Genomic DNA, 26,837 nt, shown 5'->3' with positions numbered 1-26,837 from the left:
AACTTGGTGCTGAGTACCCCAATATGGACAATTCTTTTGTGTCGATTCATATGCTTAGCCAGTCTGGTGGGATCATTCCTACATAAAAAGGAATGACGTGGGCTTGTTAGTAGGTAAACAACATACATGACTGCAAATGCTGCTTTTCCCTTGATGTTATAGGATTTGCCTGTGATGATGTGGGATTCACCATTGATCAGGTTGGGCCAACGAAGATGATGAGAAGCTTGTGATTTATTATCTGATGAAATTTAGTGCAACATAATATACTCTAAATGAAAGCTAAAGCCTCTTTCTCAATTTGACAATAATTCATTCCTACCACCACTGATATTTTTGTTACATAAACTTTCAGTTGCAGCCAGCAATTAGGTTTTAATGTCAGTATGCACCTTTTGATGGTGTTTGTCTTGCGTCACTGTATGAAAAAATTGCTGGAGCAAGTAAAAATTGTGAAAATTTTTATTTCATTGCCTACATCTGTTTAGGGCCATTTAATAAATACTCCACTTGTTATGTTCTGCAATAAAAATCACTTTTTGAGTATTAAACAGTGAAAATTCCAGTTTGGAATATCAACACTGTAATGAAAAGTTGGATTGCTACACTCTGTAAAAATTACACTTTTAGTAGCAGAAGGCACAATTAAAAAGAGACTTACACATTAGCTTTCAGCCACAGGCTTCATCAGAAAAAGAATGAGAAACACATACTTCTCATTCACACAAGCAAACACACCTCATGCACACCCAGAGTTGGCAGTGACGTGTGCATGAGGTGTGCTTGCTTATATGAATGCATGGTATGTGTTTCCCTTTCTGTTTTTGACAAAGACTGTGGCTGAAAGCTAATTTGTAAGTGTCTTTTAATAGTGCCTGTCTGCAACTTAACATGTCATCTTTACAGTAAGTAGCAGTCTATCTTTTTCCTTACATTGTTATGTTTTGAGTATTTATTGTTTGGGCTCCCTACTTTGGAATTTTTTGGCAGTATTAATGTTGTGCCATGCTTATACATTTTGTTTTTTCTTGTTTTAGAAGAATAACAGTCCTGCTAGCACAGCAAAAGATACTGAAGATAGTTCAAGCATTTGCTCTGAAACATCTTCACGTCGTTCGGTAGAAGAAAAATGGCACAGTACTTTATGTGCCAATTTTGTTCTTGAATATAAACAATATCTCCAAACACTTGGATTCATTACAATACAGACAAAGCCTGCTGCTGTAAAGAAAAGGTAATTTTAATATTTACAAATATATTGTCTGAAGCTTATATTGCTTATGTCTGTAGTATTTAATTTGTAATATGATAAGACTAATTTCATTTAAATATACGAGGGGCGTTTCAAAAGTTCGTGCAAAAATAAAAACTACTTACATGTTTGGGGTAAACCTTTTTTATTTTTCGACATAGTCTCCTTTTAGAGTTACACACTTCGTCCAATGCTGTTCTAATTTGTTGATCTCTTTCGAATAATAGCAGTTATCCAAGTCTCCAAAATAGCTATTAGTTGCAGCAATCACCTCCTCGTTTGAATAAAATCTTTGTCCTGCCAGCCATTTCTTCAAATTGGGGGACTGGAATCCTATTTCCAATAATTTTGTGACCACAACTGCTGAAGTGTGTGCTGGTGTATTGACGTGATGGAAAAGGACTCTTTTGCGGTCCAATCGCTGGCGTTTTTCGTGCAGCTCGGTTTTCAAATGGTCCAATAACAATGAATAATATGCACCTGTAATAGTTTTACCCTTTTCCAGATAGTTTATGAGGATTATCCCTTGCATATCCCAAAACACAGTCACCATAACCTTTCCGGCCGAAGGAATGGTCTTTGTCTTTTTCGGTGCAGATTCTCCCTTGGTAACCCATTGTTTAGACTGTTGTCCAGTCTCAGGAGTATAGTAATGTATCCATGTTTCATCCACAGTGCTGAAATGGCACTTAAAGTCCTGTGGATTCTTCCTGAACAGCTGCAAACCATCCTTCCAACACTTCACATGATTCCATTTTTGGTCAAGCGTGAGCAGTCGCGAAACCCATCTTGCGGATAGCTTTCTCATGTCCAAATGTTTATGCAAAATATTATGTACCCATTCATTCGAGATGCCCACAGCACTAGTAATCTCATGCACCTTAACTCTTCTGTCATCCATCACCATACCATGGATTTTATCAATGATTTCTGGAGTTGTAACCTCCACAGGGTGTCCAGAACGTTCAACATCACTTGTGCCCATACGGCCACTCCGAAAATTTTGAAACCACGTATAAACTGTTCTAATCGAAGGTGCAGAGGCATTTTGCCTTTCATAAAGTAATGTTTAATCATCATACGAAATTCTTTTTCGTCCATTATTTGACAATCACTCGACTTCCTTGACTCACACGAATCCCAAACACAAAGAAATGGACCAATATGGCTGAAACTTGGTGTGTGTTCTTTCCAAAGATGCTACTAACTACATATGACCTTGATATGGGCTGGTGCTGCCATCTCTCAGACTTTGCATGGACTTTTCAAATGCCCCTCGTATGTATTTTGTGACCAATTTCCTAATGTATGTGCAAAATTTAATTTCAGTCATAAGCGATCACAGAAAAAGAAAGATGATGATGATGGGAAGAAGAGTTTACAGAATCTTTCCCCCACAGAACTTGTAGAGAGAGGTGTGTGGTATCTTCAGAAGTCACTTCTTGGCGGAATTCTTCTGTTTGAAATCTCATTTTGTGAGCCATTTTTGCTTGCAAAGCTGCACGCCTTAGAATGCTCTCGCCTTCAGTCAAAGACATCTAGTGCTCTAATATCTCAGGTATGTATATCTCTTTCAGTTTCCTTAGTCTTCACCGTTTCCTTGCTTATGAATAAGTAACAATAAAGATTATGAAAAGTGATCTACACAAATGTACTAAGGAATACCAAAAATTACAGTGTATTGTAAAAGTCAGTGTCACAATAAATTGTTAATATGTGAAACTCGGATGCAAATAATGTCTAATGGTAACTGCTGTTACATATTACTGTGTTATAGAATGAAGTCTGCATTGTAAGATCAGTTTTGCAGAACATTGTTAACAAGAAGGATATAGTCTCTGTTATCTAATACACCATGAACAAGTAAAAATTAGTGATCTGCATGGGGCCATTTTCAAACACTCTGAATAACAAAATGTGCATTCTAAACATGTTCTTCAAGATGAAGCTAAATAGAAAATGGGTGTAGGAAATGCCAAGTCAAGTTAAATCCAAGCCTAAATCCCCCAAGAAAAACCATCTTAAATCTACATCTATTAATTTATCTTGCAACAGCTACAGAAATACTTCAGCTTGAGCTTGATTAAATGAAGAGAGTGAAAAATTCAAAATTGAAAAAGTAAGCAGTTGAGCTGGCTCGATTTATTTGAAATGGATTTAGGCATGCTGACACCATAACTTCTTTCTGCATCCTTTGAAGAAGGTTTTAAATCATGTAACTGGATGAAAAAGAGGATGTTAACTGAACTGTGGATGACATAGATCTGGTTGCTTTACTGCAGAACTGAAGCAATTATAGAAGAGTTCATTAAAGGAAGTATAACAGTATGCCTAAAAACTAAATATAATCAGACCAAAGTTATATATAATCAGTATGTAAAAGAAATACATTGAAGATTAGTCACATTGTTGAGCATTAGTATTCAGAAATGTAAAAATGGTCTGCAATTTATGTGGGAAACTGCTGTCATATTCAAATTTAAATTCCCCTTTTGGGAACATGGGAAGTCAATAACAGATGTACAAAACAGTTTAAAGAAATGAATCGTGAATCTTACCATTTTGGCAGGTGTGCTTGCTACTTACTGAACTGAGTGCTTCATCATTATCACCTAATGCATCTACCTTTGCTAACAAGGGAAACTCCCCATCACACACGTCTCAGATTTAGTGGTAAGAGGGCCCATTTGACAACCCATCAAAAACTGAGCACAGATCAAGCATGAAAACAGGCAGAAGGTGTACAGAACTGTGAAAAGAAAGTGAAATAGAAACAGTGAATAGTCCAATCAAAAGAACTTCGACATAGAGGAAGGCAGATGAGCCATGGCGTCATGGTTAAGTGGAAACTTTATTGGACTGTAAGGTGGGTAACCTGTTTTCAAAGTTCACTCTTACCATTTTTTGCTGTTTGCTCTATTCAGATTTGTGCCTGTGTCATGGTTAACATCTGTTTGCAACAGCAGGGTGTATGAAAGGGACCTGTAATGAAATTTGATTCTGCACAACTACTCTGTTATCAACCGAAAGGCAGTGACTTTCAAATGGGAACCGCAAACATTTAATGACAAGGCAACAAGTCAACCAAATCCTCCACTGGAAAACATGTCTGGTGTGTAATACGTGACATTAGTGACAGTACGTGTATCAAATGGAAGGAATCCTTATCGACGCACATAATTTGTATGCCTGGTGAGTGAGTGAGATATGCGTCCTTGCCCGATTTAGCTGTTCGTATCAATTTGAATGTGATCCCTCCCAAGGAAATGATGAAAACATAATAGTTTGTCACATAACTTGTGACAAATGAGTGCAACAGTTTCACAATCACACCGTTTTCCCTGTGCTCTGTTAAAACATGGTTTTTATCATTTTTGAAGTTGCATTCCATTTTGGACATTTTGATCCTTCAATTCATTTGTTGTAACGTAGTTCACACATGTTTATTTGTTCTTTTCATTTCTGTGAGATGTCTATGTGGTATCTTGCCTGCTTGACTATTCATCACAATTACTTGTGACAGTAATGTATTCTTACCACATGACTCATATTCTATGACCATTGTATAGTGTGAGTATGACAACTGCCAAGACTACAGAAAGAGGACAAACATTGCAATGACCAGATGGACAGTTCAAAATTTTGTAAAAAATAAATAAATAAATAAACAGTACGAGGGAGATTTGAACCCAGGTCGTCCGCTTGCCAGTCCAGCACCATGACCACTTAACCATGATGCCATAGTTCTTCCGCTGTGATCAATGTTGCAGATTGTCGGTATGCCTCTGTGTGGGCTCTAATCTCTATGATTTTATCCTCATGGTCTCTTCGTGAGATATATGTAGGAGGGAGCAATATACTACTTGACTCCTCGGTGAAGGTATGTTCTTGAAACTTCAACAATGAACAAGTGTACTGTAACCTACTTCCTACTGCATTTCCTTTGGATTCTTCCAATGAATCTCAGTTTGGAATCTGCTTTACTGACGATTAATTTTATATGGTCATTCCATTTTAAATCACTCCTAATGCCTACTCCCAGATAATTTATGGAATTAACTGCTTCCAGTTTCTGACCTGCTATATTGTAGCTAAATGATGAAGGATCTTTCTTTCTATGTATTCGCAGCTCATTACACTTGTCTACATTGAGATTCAATTGCCATTCCCTGCACCATGTGTCAATTCGTTGCAGATTCTCCTGCATTTCAGTACAATTTTCCATTGTTACAACCTCTCGATATACTACAGCATCATCCGCAAAAAGCATCAGTGAACTTCCAATGTTATCCACAAGGTCATTTATATATATTGTGAATAGCAATGGTCCTACGACACTCCCCTGTGGCACACCTGAAATCACTCTTACTTCAGAAGACTTCTCTCCATTGAGAATGACATGCTGCATTCTGTTATCTAGGAACTCCTCAATCCAATCACACAATTGGTCTGATAGTCCGTATGCTCTTACTTGGTTCATTAAAGGACTGTGGGGAAATGTATCAAACGCCTTGCGGAAGTCAAGAAACACGGCATCTACCTGGGAACCCGTGTCTATGACCCTCTGAGTCTCTTGGACGAATAGCGTGAGCTGGGTTTCACATGATCGTCTTTTTCGAAACCCATGCTGATTCCTACAGAGTAGATTTCTAGTCTCCATAAAAGTCATTATACTCGAACATAATATGTGTTCCAAAATTCTACAACTGATCGACGTTAGAGATATAGGTCTATAGTTCTGCACATCTGTTTGATGTCCCTTCTTGAAAACGGTAATGGTCTGTGCCCTTTTCCAATCTTTTGGAACGCTACGCTCTTCTAGAGACCAATGGTACACCGCTGCAAGAAGGGGGGCAAGTTCCTTCATGTACTCTGTGTAAAATCAAACTGTTATCCCATCAGGTCCAGCGGCCTTTCCTCTTTTGTGTGATTTTAATTGTTTTTGTATCCCTCTGTCATCTATTTCGATATCTACCATTTTGTCATCTGTGCGAAATCTAGAGAAGGAACTACAGTGAAATCTTCCTCTGTGAAACAGCTTTGGAAAAAGACATTTAGTATTTTGGCCTTATATCTGCCATCCTCTGTTTCAGTACCATTTTGTCACAGAGTGTCTGGACATGTTGTTTTGATTCACATACCTACTGCCAAGTCAGTACATAGAACTTTTCTTTCGAATTCATTGAACGCCTCTCGCATAGCCCTCTTCACACTACATTTCGCTTCGTGTAATTATTGTTTGTCTGCAAGGCTTTGGCTATGTTTATGTTTGCTGTGAGGTTCCCTTTGCTTCCATAGCAGTTTTCTAACTCTGTTGTTGTTCCATGGTGGCTCTTTTCCATATCTTACAATCTTGTTTGGCACGTACTCATCTAATGCATATTGTACGATGGTTTTGAACTTTGTCCACTTATCCTCAACACTATCTGTACTTGAGATAAAACTTTTGTGTTGAGCCATCAAGTACTCTGAAATCTGCTTTTTGTCACTTTTCATAAACAGAATAATCTTCCTATCTTTTTTAATATTTCTATTTATGGCTGAAATCATCGATTCTAATATGTTATCGCCGCGAGTTGGTTCTGTGTTTAACTGCTCAAGGTAGTTTTCAGATAATGCACTTAAAAAATTTCACTGGTTTCTTTGTCCCTGCCACCCATTATAAATGTTTGAGTCTCCCAGTCTATATCAACAGTGTTGTTGTAACCACCCAAATCACATAACATAAATTTTGTCTTCCAAATGAATAACTTTATCATTTATTTAAGCATGTGTTCAAACTGTTGAGCATGGACCGAAAGGCACATTTGCAATCGGCATTCAACAGAACAATGAACAGATGTAATTACAGTGGATTATATGGTAAAGCATGCACTGGTCATTCGATGTTTTGTCATAGACTGCATCTTTGAATGCTCCCCAAAGAAAGAAATCAGGAGAAATCAAATTGTGGGACCTCACAGGCCATTTGATGACAGAATTTTGTCATATCCAGTGTCCAGGAAAGTTCTCATTCAGTATTTGCATTGCAACAAAGGACGAGTGAGCTGGACAACCATCGTGTTGCAGTGACATACACTGTCGAATATTCAGTGGAACCTCTCCTGGAACAACTGGCAGAATGTTTGTCACAACGTGTGCTTACGAATGTCCATTTAGAATGTGTGAGATGAAGTAAGGTGCTACAATACAATTTCCTTTAATGCCCCATCATATTTTTATGCTCAACAGCCATTGATGTTGCACCTGACAAAGCTAGTGTGGATTTTTGGGTGCACAGAGTGCTCGTCATGCAAATTTACATTAGCATTATTAGTAAATGTTGCTTCATCAGTAAAGTGCACACTTTTGAAAAAACGTAGGGTCATCTCTCAGTTGCTGAAGGGCAAACAGACAAAATTCTGTATGACATATGAAATCACTGTTGTCGAGTGCCTGATGTAGTGACAGATGATAGGGATGGAAATCATGTCGTTGTGGGATGCGAATGACAGTCATCTTGCTGATTACACATTCCTTAGCAATATGTCTCATACCACTGTGCAAATTCATTAGCAAGAACTGTTTCTTTGTGTCCTGTCAGTTGCTGTCTTCTTTCCTGTCCTCTGTTTGGCATTCAAGCAGCCTGTTCTCACTAGCGTTTTAATAATTTTGCAGTTGTCTGGCGCATTGGACACTGGCGATCCAGATAGTTAGCCCTTTACTGTGGTACTGTTTTTACATCATTTCTTTTACATTCACCATATAAAAGTAGTATATCCAACTTCTCCCCATTGGTTTACACATCTGTATGCAATGAATGCGGAAGCAGAAATGAGCAGCCTGTAGTGCAGAACAATAAATAGACAAATTTTTTGACTTTTGACACAGCATATCACGAGAGCTCTGCTTGGAAGTTTTTTCACCACTAATGCTGATTCCAGCCACCATGCTCTCAAATGCAGCTATGAAAAGTACACAGTTCCATTTAAAAAGATGTAGTTGCTTCAATGTCTCCATTCATAGGAGTGCAAAAACATTAGCCAAACAAAAGAATATGCGCCCCTTGTTGCTCTAACATTTGCCAAAAATCACATTTCGATATTTGTAACCATTCACGAAATGGAAGGGGTGTTATATCTTACTTGGCTCACACTGTGTATTAGACAGTATTTTTGAAATTTTATCCTGTGAGCTGGCACAGTAGTTATTATAGTGGACTCAGTCAGGAGGAACAGGGTTCAAATCCCTAGCTGGCCATTAAGATGAAGGTTTCAAAGATTTCCGTGACACTTAAAGAATTTTTGGTAACATTTTTGGAGAACAGTGCTCTTGTAAGCTATGTAAAAATAGTGAAAAACAGTCTAGATCAAAATGGTTATTTTATTTAAAATGACCCATTTCAGTCTAGTCTTAAGCCATCTTCATAATAGCACCATCAGCTGAAGTTGACAATGCCAGAACACGTGGTAGACCTCAGTCACTGAAACTGTGTGTTAAGCAGTTTCAGCAACTGAGGTCCACTGATTGTTCTGAACATCATCAACTTCAGTGGATGGAGATACTCTGAAGATGTCCTAAGGCTAGGCCGGAACCAGTCATTTTTAATAAAATAATCATCGAAATCTAGATTGTGTCTGGATTTATTAGAATGTGTTTTATATTCAGACCAAAGGGCAGCAGCCAATGTAAGTGGAGGACCTACCGTTTGTTTTAGCTAATGATGAGATGAGTGTTACAAAGCTTTTAGCATTTTGTGGATTCCTGGTTCCAATGTTAGGTCTTAGATTGGAAGTTTTCATGTGTTGCAGAGTGGTTGGCTCATCTTTTTTTGTCTGGCAATCAGCCAATCACATATTTCTGCCATAATCTTTTAACTGGCCATGGTTTTTTTAAAATTGGATCTGGATTCTCAGTTAATCTCTTTTAAGGACTGACATTGGAAGATGCTATACTGTGTTTGTGTGTGTGTGTGTGTGTGTGTGTGTGTGTGTGTGTGTGTGTGTGAAAGAGAGAGGGGGGGGGGGGGAGAGAGAGAGAGAGAGAGAGAGAGAGAGAGAGAGAGAGAGAGATCCCAGGAGAACTTCAAATAAACTATTTTTGTTCAGTATAGCTTTTTATAACTTTAAACCACTTGAATCACATTCATCACATCATCATTTTAGTACAGGTAATAAGAACATCAATGCCATCGAGCCAAAAATGCTACCAATATAACAGAAAATAGTGCCGGTAGTGGTAGTGAAAGACTCCATCTCAGAACTACGATCAACAAAGAAAGGACATAAAAAAAGGATGCAGCTTAACACTACATAATTTAATAGCCATCTGAAAGATGTACTGTAATTCAGCAATCATCTGCAAAAACAGAACAGGTTATTCAAAATAGAAAAGATCTTTTTAGGCTGCAGTGAATATTGTAAACCTTGAAATATTACTCATTTATTTTTCCCATGCAAGATTTCATATTTGTTTTTATGGAACTTTGTCAAATGCTGTAAGAGGTGTAGACTTAGAAACATTTTTAATGTGTTAATTTGAAATTGCAGTTTACACTTAGCTTCCTGGATGAATGTGATAAAATCAAGATCCTGATGCATTTGCATTCATTCACATATGATTACCATTTGAGAAGCATTGCTGGCTACGTATCAGGTCGCCAAGCGCTTCTTCGTCAGGGTTATCATTTAACCCATTTTCTGGAAGATTTTATGAAGTACTACTCCAAAGCTCCCAATTTTGCAAGAAACCTTGTATATGCAGGTAAGTTTTCTTTTTGAGCCATTGTATTTCAGAAGTTTACTAATTAATTATTGGAGAAAAAACATAATATTACTGCAGAGAAGTAAGAAAACCAGGAACTTGTTTCTTGTCCAGTAGTTCAATCTGTGAACCACTAAATATTGTATGAAAACCCTGTGTCAGCTGACAGAAGTATCAATTTCTCTCTCTTCTCTTCCCCTTCCTCCCTTTCTCTTTTCTTGATAAAAATTTAAGAAGGAACGTACATTTTTCTGTTTCTTATACATCAATATGAGTAAAATATGGAACTGTCTGAAAAATGAAAATGTAACTTTTGCCCTAGGAATAGACACAAAAGTGGTGTGTTTAGCACTCATCAGCTTTGTGTTGCCTGCCATTCCTGATATTTATTTAATAATTATTCTTAAAATTGAGAGACTTGTTCAGAATTATACTAAAAACAGATTTATTTCTTATGTTTTGTTTTATGAATTTGAATTTCATCTTACTGCATACATAGTTATGTATAAAATGACTAAGAGCACTGATAGTCACTCAGCTTTAAAACAAAATGTTATGCGGTACACATGTGCTAAAGAAGTAATGATGACTGCTCAATCTTTGAAGCTGTTGTTCTCCTCCATAGAAGGAAATTTAAACATAGGTGCATAAGACACTTCTAACACTACAACATTATGCATTCAATGCATAAGACAATTGGTACTTTGTTTGCATGTCTACAGGAAGAGAAGCTAAAAGACATTCTAGTATCTAACCAGTGACCATGTAAAAGACTTCTGGAGGCTCACCAGCCTTTGGAATGTACTTAGAATTTGACATGATTGCCCTAAATGGTTATAAATTATTTTCTTGTAGTTTTTTCAGTGTCTTTTTGCCAACAAGGTCTATTTAAAAAGGATGAAGCCTTTGGTTGGTAGGAATAGATTTATTGGTTTGAGGTACAGAAACCTAATCCCATTCAAAGTAATCTTCTTGGTAATGCACACACTTCACCCAACACTCCTAACATTATTCAAAATACTTCAGGATTAAGTCTTTTCAAATAGTGATTAGCTAGGTCATCATATTCCACATGATGTCTTGATGCATCATGTTCCTTTCAGGGGCATTTTCAGCTTGGGAGATAGCAGAAAGTCACATGGGGCCATGTTGGTAAGTAGGAAGCCTGACTAACCACAGGAATATTGTGTTTGGTGAATAAAGTCTGAATCAGATTTGCAGGAGGGGCAGATGTGTTATTGTGATGGGGCTACCCAGTTTTTACTGCCCACATATCCAGTCGTTGGCAGCACACAGCACCATAAAGATGACAAAAGGACTTGTGGTAGTGTTCCTTTCTGATGGGTTGGCTATTGGTGTGTGCTCATGATGTACCACCCCATTAGTGTTAAAAAAAAGAGCAGGTATTGCTACAGATCTGCCATGATTTTGTTGGTCCTGAAGATGTCAGCCATTTCTATTGTGATGATTGCATCTTGGTTTTTGGGTCATACACACAAACCCACGTCTCTGATTTGCAGATGGTGTTGCTTCTGCCCTATCATCATCAAATGCAGTATGAATTTTGTGGAGACTCTACTCTTGTTCAAATCCTCAATCAAAACTGAATGTACCAATCCAATGCTTACACCTACCTCATTTGCAAGTTCTTGTACTGTGATATGACATTCTTCCATGCCCAGTGTCTGCACTTGCTCAATGACATTGTCATTTCCTCTTGTTGTGGGGCTGATGAAATATTGTCCACTGTCAGCTGATGTGGGGCCATCTTTGAATCAGTTACAGGACCCCTTTATCTATGAGTTGCTCATGGCATCATCCCCAGAAGCTTGTTGAATCTTGCAAATGGTTTGCATTTGGATAACTCCAAGTTTTTGGCAAGATTTGATATTATTTCACTGCTCTGTTTTTTCTGTCATTTAACAACTTACTGGAATCTGATGAGTGCTCACAACAGGTCCATGTTCATGGGCTGGCCATTAGCAACTGACACTGTCTGCTGGTGAGAAAAAATTCACAACTACCCATGACTGTCCCCCACCACATCTCCACCAAAGTAAGTCTTTCGCACTTCTTTTGCTTACACGGGAAACAAGAAGGTCTGATACTGTTTGAACACTCCTGATACTATGAAAGTTTATTTGTCAGTGTGTCCCAGAATTGGTTCTCAATTTAAGTACAATTAAGTAACTCAAAATAGTCCAGAAACAATGCATTATACAGATCTATTTTGTATAGTTCATTAAATTTTAATGTACTCATCTACAATAAATTCATCTTCTGTGTCCACAGAAGAGTGCATTGTTTACATTTGATTGTAACTGCTTGTCTGTAATGCAAATTTGTACCTTAATCAAACAGTTGAAAATCAAGGATGAAATAATGACAGGATTGTGAAAAGAATAGATTACTACTCACCATATAGAGGAGATGTTGAGCTGCAGATGAGCACAACAGAAAGACTGCTAAACATGTGAGCTTTTGGCCAAAAGACCTACTTCTAAAAATAGACAATACACACACATTCACAACTCACACACACATGACCACAGTGTCTAGTCACTGACCAGAGACAATGATCATCTTGCTTGTCATAATTTGAATAGTTTTCTGCCTGTAATAATGCGTAATGACTGAAAATATTTGTAAAGAAAGTTTATGTGGTTAGAAAGCAGAGTCTTTCATTGAGGACAAGGTAACAGGTCTGACAGAGGATTTATTGAGTGATCTGTTGGAACATTAATTTCTGAGTATATGTCAAAGAGAATGCAGCAGCCGGAGGAATGTGACTGTTTGAAACTGAAAACAGGAAAAATAAGTAGCTTTTAAATAAGTACATTCTGTGCCTGAAAGAAGTCAATTCCAATGCATTATGCTGACTTAAGATGTGTAGAAATGCTCAGTGCTTCAAAACAGGCTAATGACACACAAAATTCATTTGAAATTCAGCAACTATCAGGATGTCGGACTGAAGTTTTTTGCTGTAGTATCCTTGTTGTTTCTCTCAAAGATGATGAAGATTATCACCATATGCTCTAATCTTTATTTTTATTTTATACTGCAAGAATATTTTATACAACTGCCTGGTTGCCACTATTTTTCCACTTGATCAATTGATGTATTTTTGCGTTGTCTGCTATGGCAGATTATTTAAACTAGAACAGCGACGATTTCTTTTCAGATTTATTGTGCAAGTTGGATTTTGCAAATTTCTATTGGATTGAAATAGTCTCAAACTAAACTGTAAATATTCAAGAGAAGAAGAAATGAAGACTTACTGAAAGAACAGAAGCTGAGAAGTAGTATTAGTATTTCTTCAAAATTAACTACATTAAGAAAATGATATATTAAGACAGTTCTGAAAGGGTTTTTGTACTAGTCAGATGTATGGTGAACAGTGCATCAGTTGCATGTTAACTTTAAAATCCTAGCAGCCACTGAAATCAGAATATGGGCTTCTAAAATCTCATACATATATATTAGCTACATGAGTGTCAGACCACAAAACTGAAATATTTATCATAATAATAATATTACTAACAACAATACAAATGTATATTATTTTGTAATAGAAAATCATGTATGGAAGATAAAATAATGATGTGAAGAAAAAACATCATCTGCTACACAGAGGAAAGGCAGTGAGGCACTTAAAAAATGAATAATGATTGCTGCTTAGCTTTTGAACTTTTTATCATAGCAGAGCACACACATTGGCACTGTTGTTAACAAAATTGACTTGTGTTGACAGAAGTAAGGTTTAAATCCCTGTCCAATCATTCAGGATAAAATTATTTGTGGTTTTTCGAGACAATTTGAGGCAAATGGTTTTCCTAGACAACTTGAGGCAAATGCTTGGATAGTTCCTATGAGTGAGGTATGGGAAATTGCATTCCCCATTCTGTATAGATGAATAAATAGTCCATTTATGACGACCATGCTGTTGTTAGGAAGGTCAGCTCTGACCTCACCATCCTCTCCATTTTTGTTGTCATGTTTTCTCCCATTATAAGAATGTCTAATTCCTATGCAGTTTTAATATTGAGACTTGGCCTTATACTGTTTTCTTCTAATTTGATAAGAAATGCTGCAGGAAATTTTTTATCTTAAGAGTACTGTTGGTTTCAGATGTACTGGATGTGGAAGACCTGACAACACCAGCCCGTCAACTTTTCAACTACCTTTTGAGTCATGAGAAGCAGTATCGAATGGAAGTTTTTCGAATGGTTCCAGTGACTTATGAAATTGATACTCCATATGTAAGTATAATCACATGTGGGAAAGATGTAATTTATTTCATTTTAAGTCATCATCAAGTACCATGTTATCAGTTTGTCCAATTATTTTTGCAGGATAATGAATATGTTCTTGTTCAACTTGAAAATACACCTCATATCACATATAAAGATGCTCATGATGTGAAACGTACAGATGATTTTGATATCACCTTGATTGTATCTCATAATTCATTTTTATATGATCAAGCTGAGAAGTCCATTGAAGAGTCAACATTACGGCTGAAATATTACATTATTTTAACAAGTCGCAGGTGAGTTCTGTGCATGTAATAAATATTAATTGATGATTAGTTGTCCAAATGTCATTATTTTGTATTTTTTTATAATTGTTTATGCAGAATATAATGTGTGGCCAAATGTGTTTCTGTTTGTTAATAAGAAGGAGGAGAAGACTCATCTGCAATATACAGAGTGTAAATTATACCAAACTCATACCTCAGGAACTCCCAGCGCAATGTGAATAAAAACTGTGCCACTCTTTGCAGTTCACTCTTATGAGCTAAATGTTTTTGTTTCTCAGCTTATTTACTAAAATGTGTATTTAAAGAAACAGGCTCATAACTTGGTCAATAAGCCTTCCATTTGTACGAACTTTAGCTTGTATTTGCAGAAAAGATGCCACATCTGATACGGCATCTCGATCTTCAGCCATACCTATTTCACTTTTCTGTGATTTGCTGAAATTGTTTCAGACAAATATCAGAATTGGTTCTTAAACAACACAAGGTCACTTCATACTGTCATCCTTCCCCAACCTATTGTTTTGTCTTTAGTTATCTAAATGACCGTGAGATATCAAACTCTAGGCACCCATTTTCTTTCACTCTATTTTTGGACTTGACATTGTTTTATGTCTGTGATGTGTGAAGTAAAGTACAGCCATAGATGTTTTAACTCCCACGTTATATTTGTCTACCTCAATGTCCATGTCATATTCTGCTGTACATATTAACTTCATCATTTTCCTCATTTAAAATGTCTTTTAAAAGGATAACTTATTTTATGATTCCCTTATATTCCTTCCAGTGTCAAATGTTGTGTGTTCTTTTCAACCAAACACAAGCCTCAAACCAATATAACAATTATGGCTTTGTTGTCTGCCAATTGTATTGTGTTAACCTTTTCTGTATGCTGTGTTTAATGATTGTGTTTCCCTTTCACAGCATTTTGTTGAACTTCCTGTGTGGTGCATGCCTACAGTACTAGTTTTGTACTTATTAAGATATTCTGATAAAAATATCTTTGTCACATATAAATTAATTATAAACTGAAACTGTTGTGCAGACTATTGGGAGGACCTCAAAATATTATGGTTATCCATTGTAAATCAGTTTCAGTTTACATACACCACTTCATTGTATATTAATCAAATACATGCAGTTAACTCCAGACCAATTCCCACAATGCCAATGTAAACGCAATGATCCAGATTCAATCCCTGCATATTCACATCCTCTCAGTTTCCACACTCAGTGTATTTCATAAAAATACTACCTAATTAAATTTTTTTAATAAATCTGATTTTTGTAATTTTTTCATTTTATTCAATAAGATAAGTGATGGGATGTGTGATGTTGAATTCAGTAATTGTACATACTTTTAAACAGGGAACTGTACCCGAAGCTAGAAATTGAAAGGAAACTTGGAAAGTTCTGCACAGTTTCAACTGCTACACATGAACAACCACAGCAGCCTTTGCCTGATGACCAGTGCAGTGATAAGAATGCTTCTGACAGTGAAACTGTTCACAGCGGGCTTGAATCATCAACAAGTTCAGAACATACAAAGGACATCAGTGTCCCAACACAAACACAGATAAGGTATTTCATGGACATAATTGGCTTTTTAATTGAAATTAGAAGTGGTGTTTACAATTACATTATTCACACTAATTGAAATATGATTGTAAGCAGAGAACACACTCAAATGTTAATCTGTAAGTAAACAACAAATATCACTGTCAGTCTATCTGGCACCATGTAGGAACATAGGCATGTATATGCATGTGTGTTTGTATATTTCACTCTAGATCGTCAAAGGATAACTCTGAAAACTAGCAAGTTTTCTTCCTTTTGTGCATGCCTTTTGACAACTCAATGCTACTGCCTTTCAGTGAGTGGTCTCCTTTAATGCTAAAATATTTACACCCTACAAGAACTTTCCTTCAACATTAATACCACATTTAATTTATTTGATCATGCAGTGAGTTAGAAGAGAGTCGCCTCTTTTTGTCTTATGTGCATAAAAATTTGAATAAGTGTAACCCTCTGTGAAAGTACTTAATGTGACTCAGCTTAGCATGTGCCCTTTTAGCCATGTTTCTGTGTTCTAAATTAGATGCTGTATGAGCTTACTTAGTTTTTCAGGCTGCAATCGAAGAAAATTAATTGTTATGTGAACTAGCACCTGAATAGCTCTCTTGCGCATTCTAAATAAATTCTAGGCTGACATTAGCTCTTCCAAGCACCACTTTACAGATAACTTATTGTCGCTAAATATGTGTGAAGTACTATGTGGCATGTCCCATAAATATGTATTATATAGAATAGTGATTCATAAGTCAATACAAATTTAAATATGTTTTGAGAAATAAAGTACTTCATAGATAAGCTTTCCATATCAAGATAAAAGTGTTAGCATTTTACTTTAGAGTAACGTTTTGAGTAATGATATGGGGAAAACATTTCACAATTAGTATCCTATCACAGACATGTAATTAAAAACAGTGGCAGTTAACAAATCTAGATCAACAAGCACTTTGTAAGTATCCTAGATTAGACACTACATCTTCTTGCAACACCTTATGGAATTGTGAAATACCTTTAGTGTAGACTGCTGCAACAATGCTTCACTTAGTTTCTCATTCAGTCTATTCGTTTGTTCATAACTGCTAACATAACATTTCATTCATCTTGCACGAACATAGTCATCTAAACAGTAAAAAAAAAAAAAAAAACCCCATGAGATGCAAAAATCTGCATCATCTTGTAACAACTGGCCCATTCCGATGCATAATTATCACAGTGGATCAATCACTCGAAAATACGTTGTAAGCAATGAAGCAATGATTGTCATATCTACCAGCATAGTATCTGAAACACAATCATCTCAGTATATCTACATGATTCTCACTTTGTTTTGTTGTGGTCTACCAATATTTTCACAAATAACTTTAAGGAGACTGTGTTCTACTGTGTATGTATAAACATGCTATGATCCTTCAAGAGGCCTTGATGTGACACAAAACGTATAAATTGTGGAGCTGTGGTATATTGCTACAAGATTTACCATGTATTGGCTGTGGATATCATCATCTTTCAATTGTTCATTTAGATCTTCATGTGTTAAAATATAAATAATATACAATGAGGTGATAAAAATCACACTATAGCAGTATACCCTTGTACAGATGGTGGTAGTATTGGGTACACAAGTATAAAAGTGTAATGCATTGGTAGAGCTGTCATTTGTACTTAGTTTCTTCATGTGGAAAATTTCCATTGTGATTATGACCACATGATGGTAATTAACAGACTTCAAATGCAGAATAGTAGTTGGAGCTAGACGCACAAGACATTCCAATTTGGAAATCATTAGGAATTTCAATATTCCAAGAACCACAGTGTAACAGACGTTAAAGTAACCTCTGGCGTGCCACAGGGGAGTGTTATGGGACCATTGCTTTTCACAATATATATAAATGACCTAGTAGATAGTGTCGGAAGTCCCATGCGGCTTTTCGCGGATGATGCTGTAGTATACAGAGAAGTTGCAGCATTAGAAAATTGTAGCGAAATGCAGGAAGATCTGCAGCGGATAGGCACTTGGTGCAGGGAGTGGCAACTGACCCTTAACATAGACACATGTAATGTATTGCGAATACATAGAAAGAAGGATCCTTTATTGTATGATTATATGATAGCGGAACAAACACTGGTAGCAGTTACTTCTGTAAAATATCTGGGAGTATGCGTGCGGAACGATTTGAAGTGGAATGGTCATATAAAATTAATTGTTGGTAAGGCGGGTACCAGGTTGAGATTCATTGGGAGAGTCCTTAGAAAATGTAGTCCATCAACAAAGGAGGTGGCTAACAAAACACTCATTCGACCTATACTTGAGTATTGCTCATCAGTGTGGGATCCATACCAGATCGGGTTGATGGAGGAGATAGAGAAGATCCAAAGAAGAGCGGCACGTTTCGTCACAGGGTTATTTGGTAACCGTGATAGCATTACGGAGATGTTTAATAAACTCAAGTGGCAGACTCTGCAAGAGAGGCGCTCTGCATCGCGGTGTAGCTTGCTCGCCAGGTTTCGAGAGGGTGCGTTTCTGGATGAGGTATTGAATATATTGCTTCTCCCTACTTATACCTCCTGAGGAGATCACGAATGTAAAATCAGAGAGATTAGAGTGCGCACGGAGGCTTTCAGACAGTCGTTCTTCCCGCGAACCATACGCGACTGGAACAGGAAAGGGAGGTAATGACAGTGGCACGTAAAGTGCCCTCCGCCACACACCGTTGGGTGGCTTGCGGAGTATAAATGTAGATGTAGATGTAGAAGAGTATTCTGAGAATACAAAATTTCAGGCATTACCTCTCCCCATGGACAATGCAGTGACTGACGGCCTTCATTTAATGACCGGGAGGAGCAGTGTTTGTATAGAGTTGTCAGTGGTAGCAGACAAGTAACACTGCCTGAAATAACCACAGAAATCAATGTGGAATGTATGATGAATATGCCCGCTAGGACACTGCTATCAGACAGCCGAAGTGAGAGCCTTCGCTAACTGCATGACATCACCTGCATTGCCTCTCCAGGGCTCGTAATCATATTGATTAGGCCCTTGACAACTCTAAACATGTGACCTGGTCACATGAGTCCTAATTTCAGTTGGTAAGAGTTGATGGTAGGATTTGAGTGTGGTGCAGACCACACAAAGCCATGGACCTAAGTCGTCAACAAGGCACTCTGCAAGCTGGTGGTGGCTCCATAATGGTGTGGGTTGTGTTTACATAGAATGGACAGGGCCCTCTGGCCGAACTGCACCAATGATTGACTGCAAATGTTTATGTTCAGCTACTTGGAAACCATTTGCAGCCATTCATGGACTTCATGCTCCCAAGCAATGATGTCATGACACCAGGACACAACTCTTCATGTTTGGTTTGAAGAACAATCTGGAGAATTTGAGAAAATGATCTTCCCATACTGATTACTCGGTATGAATCCCATTGAACATATATGGAACATAATTGAGAGGTCAGTTCCTGCACAAACTCCTGCACTGGCAACACTTTTGCAATTATGGGTGGATGTAGAGGTAGCATGGCTCAATATTTCTGCAGGGGACTTCCAACAACCTTTTGAGTCCATGCCATGATGATGAGTTGCTGCACTACACTGGGCAAAATGACGTGATATTGGGAGGTATCTCATAACTTTTGTCACCTCATTGTAGTAAAGACAGTATGAATTCATCATAGTTATCTGCATCATATATTTAAAAATCACATAAACTACCTCTTTAAGAAGGGAAGAGATTTTAATAACTCGCATGATCATAGTGGCAGTGTTTTCTACTAAATACTAAATATGACTGTAGCTAGGGTAGTGGGCATTTTGTCTCTCTTTTTTTCTTGTCAAGTGACCTGTAGAACAAAACAAATTTTTCCAGGAAATCTGTAATGATTTTTGCCTTATACTTTCATTGGTAACTAACTTAAGAAGAAACCTTTTTTATGTAATTTTGTTGCTTTCAGACAAGAATCTGTGAACTACTTGGGCTACTATTCGTCACACGAACAGTTGATGCAGCAGCTTATTTTGGAACAAGCATCCACTTCATGTAATCGCATAAAGAGCATGGTAGCAAAAGGAATGGTTGATTGCAGAACTCATTTGTTATGGGATAAACTTCAGTGTTCTCCAAAAGACACCAAGGAAATGGTAATGTGATTTTTTATACAATTTTTCGTTGTGCCCAGTTGAATTTCAACAGAAAATGACTCAGTCTGAAAACTCTGCTTGTTGCTCACTTCATTTAATTAATTTGTGTTTTCTATGGCATGCTAGAAATATTAAATTCTTACTTAATGAGGTAGTAGTGAAAGTAAAATGTCCAGATTTATTTAAAAATTTTTTTTAAATTTTGTTAGATATGAAACTTCCTGGCAGATTAAAACTGTATGCTGGACTGAGACTCGAACTCTGGACCTTTGCCTTTTGCGGGCAAGTGCTCTGCCAACTGAGCTACCCAAGCACAACTCACGACCCATCCTCAAGCTTTACTTACACCAGTACCTCATCTCCTACCTTCCAAACTTCACAGAAGCTCTCTTGCGAACCCTGCAGAATAATCGTTCCTGGAAGAAATGCTATTGTGGAGACATGGCTTAGCCACAGCCTGGGGCTGGAAACATCCCCCAGGCTGTGGCTAAGCCATGCCTCTGCAATACCCTTTCTTCTAGGCGTGTTAGTTCTGCAAGGTTCGCAGGAGAGCTGTGAAATTTGGAAGGTAGGAGACAAGAAACTGGCAGAAGTAAAGCTATGAGGACAGGTCATGAGTCATGCTTGGGTAGATCAGTTGGTAGAGTAGTTGCCATGAAGAGAAAAGCTCCAGAGTTCGAGTCTCAGTCTGGCACACAGTTTTAATCTGCCAAGAAGTTTCATACCAGCGCACACTCCACTGCAGAGTGAAAATTCCATTCTGAGTACATCCCCCAGGCTGTGGCTAAACTATGTCTCTGTAATATCCTTTCTTACAGGAGTGCTAGTTCTGCAAGGTTCGCAGAAGAGCTTCTGCTAAGTTTGGAAGGTAAAGATGGGATACTGGTGGAAATAAAGCTGTGTGAACAGGTGTTGGGTTGTGCTTAGGCAGTTCAGTTGATACAGCACTTACCCATGAAAGGCAAAGGTCCAGAGTTTGAGTTTCTGTGTGACACACAGTTTTAATCTGCCAGGAAGTTTCATATCAGTGCACACACTGCTGCAGGGTGAAAATTTCATTCTGGACTTTATTTGATTATAATACCAAATCTTTGTCCAAGCAGAGGTGGTTAATAGACTAAATAAGAAATAATGGTCCACCAAAAGAGATGTATCATGTTATAAAACCTTCCAAACTTCACAGAAGCTCTCTTGCGAACCTTGCAGAATAATTGTTCCTTGAAGAAAGGCTATTGCGGAGACATGGCTTAGCCACGGCCTGGGGGATGTTTCCACTCGAACTCAAAATTTTATTCTGGAAACATCCCCCAGGGGGCTCAGAGAATTTAGCATTGTTGTTGTTGTGGTCTTCAATCCAGAGACTGGTTTGCTGCAGCTCTCCATGCTTCTCTATCCTGTGCGAGTTTCTTCATCTCCAAGTAACTACTGCAGTCTACATCCTTCTGGATCTGCTTAGTGTATTCATCTCTTGGTCTCCCTCTACAATTTTTACCCTCCATGCTTCCCTCCAATACTAAACTGGTGGTCCCTTAATGCCTCAGAATGTGTCCTGCCAACCGATTCCTTCTTTTACTCAGATTGTGCCACAAATTCCTCTTCTCCCCAGTTCTGTCCAGTATCTCCTCATTAGTAACCTGATCTACCCATCTAATCTTCAGCATTCTTCTGTAGCACCACATTTTGAAAGCTTCTATTATCATCTTGTCTAAACTATTTATCGTCCATGTTTGACTTCCATACATGGCTACACTCCATACAAATACTTTGAGAAAAGACTTTCTGGCACTTAAATCTATACTTGATGTTAACAAATTTCCCTTTTACAGAAACGTTTTCCTTGCCTTAGCCAGACTACATTTTATATCCTCTCTACTTTGACCATAATCAGCCATTTTGCCCCCCAAATAGCAAAAATCATCTACTTCTTTAAGTGTCTCATTTCCTAATGTAATTCCCTCAGCATCACTTGATTTAATCCAACTACATTCCATTATCCTTGTTCTGTTTTTTCTGATGTTCGTCTTATATTCTCCTTTCAAGACACGGTCCATTCCATTCAACTGCTCTTCCAGGTCCTTTGCTGTCTCTGACAGAATTACAATGTCATCGGCAAACCACAAAGTTTTTTATTTCTTCTCCATGGATTTTAATTCCTACTCAAAATTTTTCTTTTGTTTCCTTTACTGCTTGCTCAATATACTCATTGAATAATATCGGGGGGTAGGCTACAACCCTGTCTTAGGCCCTTCTCAACCACTGCTTTTCTTTCGTGCCCCTTGACGCTTATAACTGCCATCTGGTTTCTGTACAGATTGTGAATAGCCTTTTACTCCCTGTCTCTTACCACTGCCACCTCCAGAATTTGAAAGAGAGTATTCCAGTCAACATTGTCGAAAGATTTCTCCAAGTCCACAAATGCTAGAAACGTAGGTTTGTCTTTCCTTGATCTATCTTCTGAAGTATGTTGTAGGGTCAGTATTGCCTCACTAGTTGTAACGTTTCTACGGAATACAAATTGATTTTCCCTGAGGTCAGCTTCTACCAGTTTTTCCATTCATCTGTAAAGAATTCATGTAAGTATTTTGCAACCAAGACGTATTAAAATGATAGTTTGGTAATTTTCACACCTGTCGACACCCGTTTTCTTTGGGATTGGAATTACTATATTCTTCTTGAAGTCTGAAGGTATTTCTCCTGTCCCGTACATCTTGCCCACCAGATGATAGTTTTTTTTTTTTTTTTGTCATGGCTGGCCCTCCCAAGGCTATCAGTAGTTCTAATGGAATGTTGTCTATTCCCGGGGCCTTTTTTTGACTTGGGTCTTTTAGTGCTCTGTCAAATTCTTTACACAGTATCATATCTCCCATTTCATCTTCATCTATGTCCTCTTCCATTTCCATTGCATTACCCTCAAGTACATCGCCCTTGTATAGACCCTCAATATACTCCTTCCACCTTTCCACTTTCCCTTCTTTGCTTAGGACTGGTTTTCCATCTGAGATCTTAGTATTCATACAGGTGGTTCTCTTTTCTCCAATCGTCTCTTTAATTTTCCTGTAAGCAGTATCTATCTTACCCCTAGAGATATGTGCCTCAACATCCTTACATTTGTCCTCTAGCCATCCATGCTTAGCCATTTTGCACTTCCTGTCGATCTCATTTTTGAGACGTTTGTATTCCTTTTTGCCTGCTCCATTTACTACATTTTTATATTTTCTGCTTTCATCAGTTAAATGCAATATCTCATTTGTTACCCAAGGATTTCTACTAGCCCTTGTCTTGTGACCTACTTGATCCTGTGCTGCCTTCACTATTTCATCTCTCAAAGCTATCCTTCCTTCTTCTACCATATTTCTTTCCCCTGTATTTGTCAATTGCTCCCTAATGCTCTCTCTGAAACTCTCTACAGCCTGTGGTTCTTTCAGTTTATCCAGTTCCCATCTCTCTAAATTCCTACCTTATTGCAGTTTATTCAGTTTTAATCTACAGTTCATAACCAATAAATTGTGGTCAGAGTCCCCGTCTGCCCCTGGAAAGGTCTTACAATTTAAAACCTGGTTCCTAAATCTCTGTCGTACCATTATATAATCTATCTGAAATTTTCCAGTGTCTCCTGGCCTCTTCCACTCATATGACCTCCTTTCTTGATTCTTAAACCAAGTGTCAGCTATGATTAAGTTATGCCCTGTGCAAAATTCTACCAGGCGGCTGCCTCTTTCATTTCTTATCCCCAGTCCATATTCACCTACTACTTTTCCTTCTCTTCCTTTCCCTACTATTGAATTCCAATCACCCATGACTATTAAATTTTCATCTCCCTTAACTATCTGAATAATTTCTTTTATTGCATCATACATTTCTTCAATCTCTTTGTCATCTATGGAGATAGTTGGCATAAGAACTTGTACTAGTGTGGTAGGTGTGGGCTTCATGTCTATCTTGGATACAATAATGAGTTCACTATGCTGTTTATAGTAGCTTATCTGTGCTGCTATTTTTTATTCATTATCAAATCTACTCCTGCATTATCTCTCTTTGATTTTGTATTTATAGCCCTGTATTCACCTGACCAGAAGTCTTGTTACTCCTGCCATTGAACTTCACTAATTCCCACTATATCTAACTTTAACATATCCGTTTCCCTTTTTGTATTTTCGAACCTACCTGCCCAATTAAGGAATCTGACATTCCATGCTCTGATTCATAGAATGCCAGTTTTCTTTCTCCTGATAATGACATCATCCTGAGTATTCCCTGTCCAGAGATCCAAATGGGGGACTATTTTGCCTCTAGAATATTGTACCCAAGAGGATGCCATCATCATTTAACCATACAGTAAAGCTGATGTTACAAGGCCAGATCAGTCAATGATCCAGACTGTTGCCCCTGAAACTACTAAAAAGGCTGCTGCTCTTCTTCAGGAACCACACATTTGTCTGGCCTCTCAAAAGATACCCCTCCATTGTGGTTGCACCTACGGTACGGCTATCTGTAGTGCTGAGGCATGAAAGTCACCCCACCAGTGACAAGGTCCATGTTTCATGGGGGGATACTCAAGGTGCACTGCAGTTATTGTAACCAGACATTCCATTTTATGCCAAATACTGTTCTTAATTTCAGTACCTGATATCACACTGGAATAGAAAGAAGAGAAATACTCACGACCTAGCTGACAGCCATCGTAGCCTCTTTTACATGTGGCTGCTGGACTCTCCAGAAAAGGAGAACTTGTTGAAAGAATGCTTATTGTATGAATTAGAATGTAAGCCTAATAATTTGTTCATGTGACTATTATTACTACTATTATCTGAGTTATTATTTGAACATTTGTACCTAACTTTTTGTGTATCTGTTTACATATAATTTAGATTGTAAGGCTTATGTCCATTTACATATGATTATCACAGTGTTAATCTGACACATTCTTCATCCAGGTGATACACTTCTGTCACATATGCATTAAACCCAAAAATAAACAATCTATAGGAAGGGGATATACTCAGAGATCCTTCTTATTTCATTCCCATTTTCGTTCTCTTTGTCTTTTTCGTATTTCTTCCACTATGTACAGTGCATCACATTTCGTGCATCCACACTCCATAGGAAGGAGACCCAATTTCACTGAGCACATGTTTGACACATTTTAGGTTCTGAACTATCTAATGATTATGAGTCTCAGTTTGCTAACTCTTAAATTTTGCATGCCTCCCATCAGTTATTGGATGCTGAGCAGGAATATTAGGTGTTGCACACTGTGGAACCAACGGTTTCATCATGTGGGTTTTGTGGAAGGGACGACCCTCACCAAGAAAACCCTCAACTCCAAGGTGACTAAAACACAACAGTGGATGTTAAGCTAAAACACAGGCATGTTGCTACATCTGCGAGTAGCTGGATATCAGCATGTGCGTGTGAACCCAAGAGAGAAACACTTGAAGCCACAAGGCAGAGGGGCCGCATGCAGAAGATAACATGACACCAAGCAGTAGCTGAGCTAAACATGGCTGCCTGATGACAGACAGTACACAGACAAGGACAAGGCCAAAGCAATTGATGTAAACAGTTAAATGCAAATCAGAAACCTTTGCCACAGCAATGTCAACAGGGCAAGAGGAAAGAGAGAGACAATCTGAATCACAATCAGAGAGAAAGACCAAGTGCCAAGTGAGGTTGTTATCCAGTATTTTGTAGTATAGTGGTGATAGTGACTGACAATATCAGATGCGAGTGCAGAACTGACTGAAAGTTTGCTGGTTGGTGTAGTCATGTGACAATAGGAGTGGCATGCTCATGCTTAGCTTTACCCAGACATATGAGACTGAGGCTGTATGAACTGGATGGTTGTCTGGCTACTCGAAGATACAAAGGTAACCCAATTCAAAAGAGCAGTCTTCAACCTAAACCCTTGTTTGAACAATGTACGTTCTTGGGGTGGGTGGGGGGGGGGGGGGGGGGGGGAGAGGGTGGCGGGTGGCAGGAAGTACCACAAAGCAATTATCCAAATGGGGCAGAAATTGGTAGATGTTATATACATGTACAGACAAACAAATTATTACAATTTCAGAAATGCTGAATGATTTATTCAAGAGAAAGAGCTTCACAAATTGAGTGAATCAATAATGTGTTTGTCCACCTCTGTCTGTTAAGCAAGCAGTTATTTGGCTTGGCATTGACTGAATTGTGTTCTGTCCTTTAGAGGGATACTGTGGCAATTTCTGTCCAAGGGTTTGTTAGGGAATTCTGAGCTGGATGGAATGCCTTGCTCATAATGCTTCGAACATTCTCACTTGGGGAGAGATCTGGCAGCCTTAAAATGAGAAGATAATATGGTTATTGCATGCCTGCCTGTTAAAGTTAATTGTATGGAAAAAAATTCCTCAGTAGCCCCTCCAGGGGAGCTATTTATACATTTCTTTTGTGGCTACATGAGTCCTTAATATTATCCCGTTTGGATTATTTGTGTGTTGCATACATATCCACAGTGCCATTGGTATTAAACTTGCTCAATCCTGTAGTTCTTCAGGCTTTCCTGCCGATCTGTTGACATTTTGAAAAAATGGGACGTCTGCCAGATGTTCACGTCATTCTTGCATT

General features: G+C 38.0%; 1 protein-coding gene across 1 annotated transcript in view; it reads left to right on the top strand.

The window, feature by feature from the left end:
- LOC126471204 (KICSTOR complex protein SZT2-like) overlaps nt 1–26,837 on the top strand; it is a 525,225-nt gene that overhangs the window by 475,198 nt on the left and 23,190 nt on the right. The window contains exons 34-40 of the mRNA XM_050099318.1: nt 1,038–1,234; nt 2,582–2,810; nt 9,781–9,994; nt 14,123–14,253; nt 14,347–14,543; nt 15,900–16,112; nt 20,057–20,243. Coding sequence (XP_049955275.1) covers nt 1,038–1,234; nt 2,582–2,810; nt 9,781–9,994; nt 14,123–14,253; nt 14,347–14,543; nt 15,900–16,112; nt 20,057–20,243 — 1,368 coding nt within the window. The remainder of the gene's footprint in view (nt 1–1,037; nt 1,235–2,581; nt 2,811–9,780; nt 9,995–14,122; nt 14,254–14,346; nt 14,544–15,899; nt 16,113–20,056; nt 20,244–26,837) is intronic.

Source organism: Schistocerca serialis, chromosome 3, assembly GCF_023864345.2.
Source record: "Schistocerca serialis cubense isolate TAMUIC-IGC-003099 chromosome 3, iqSchSeri2.2, whole genome shotgun sequence".
NCBI classification, from domain to species: Eukaryota; Metazoa; Arthropoda; class Insecta; order Orthoptera; family Acrididae; genus Schistocerca; species Schistocerca serialis.
This window is presented reverse-complemented; position numbering and strand designations above follow the sequence as displayed.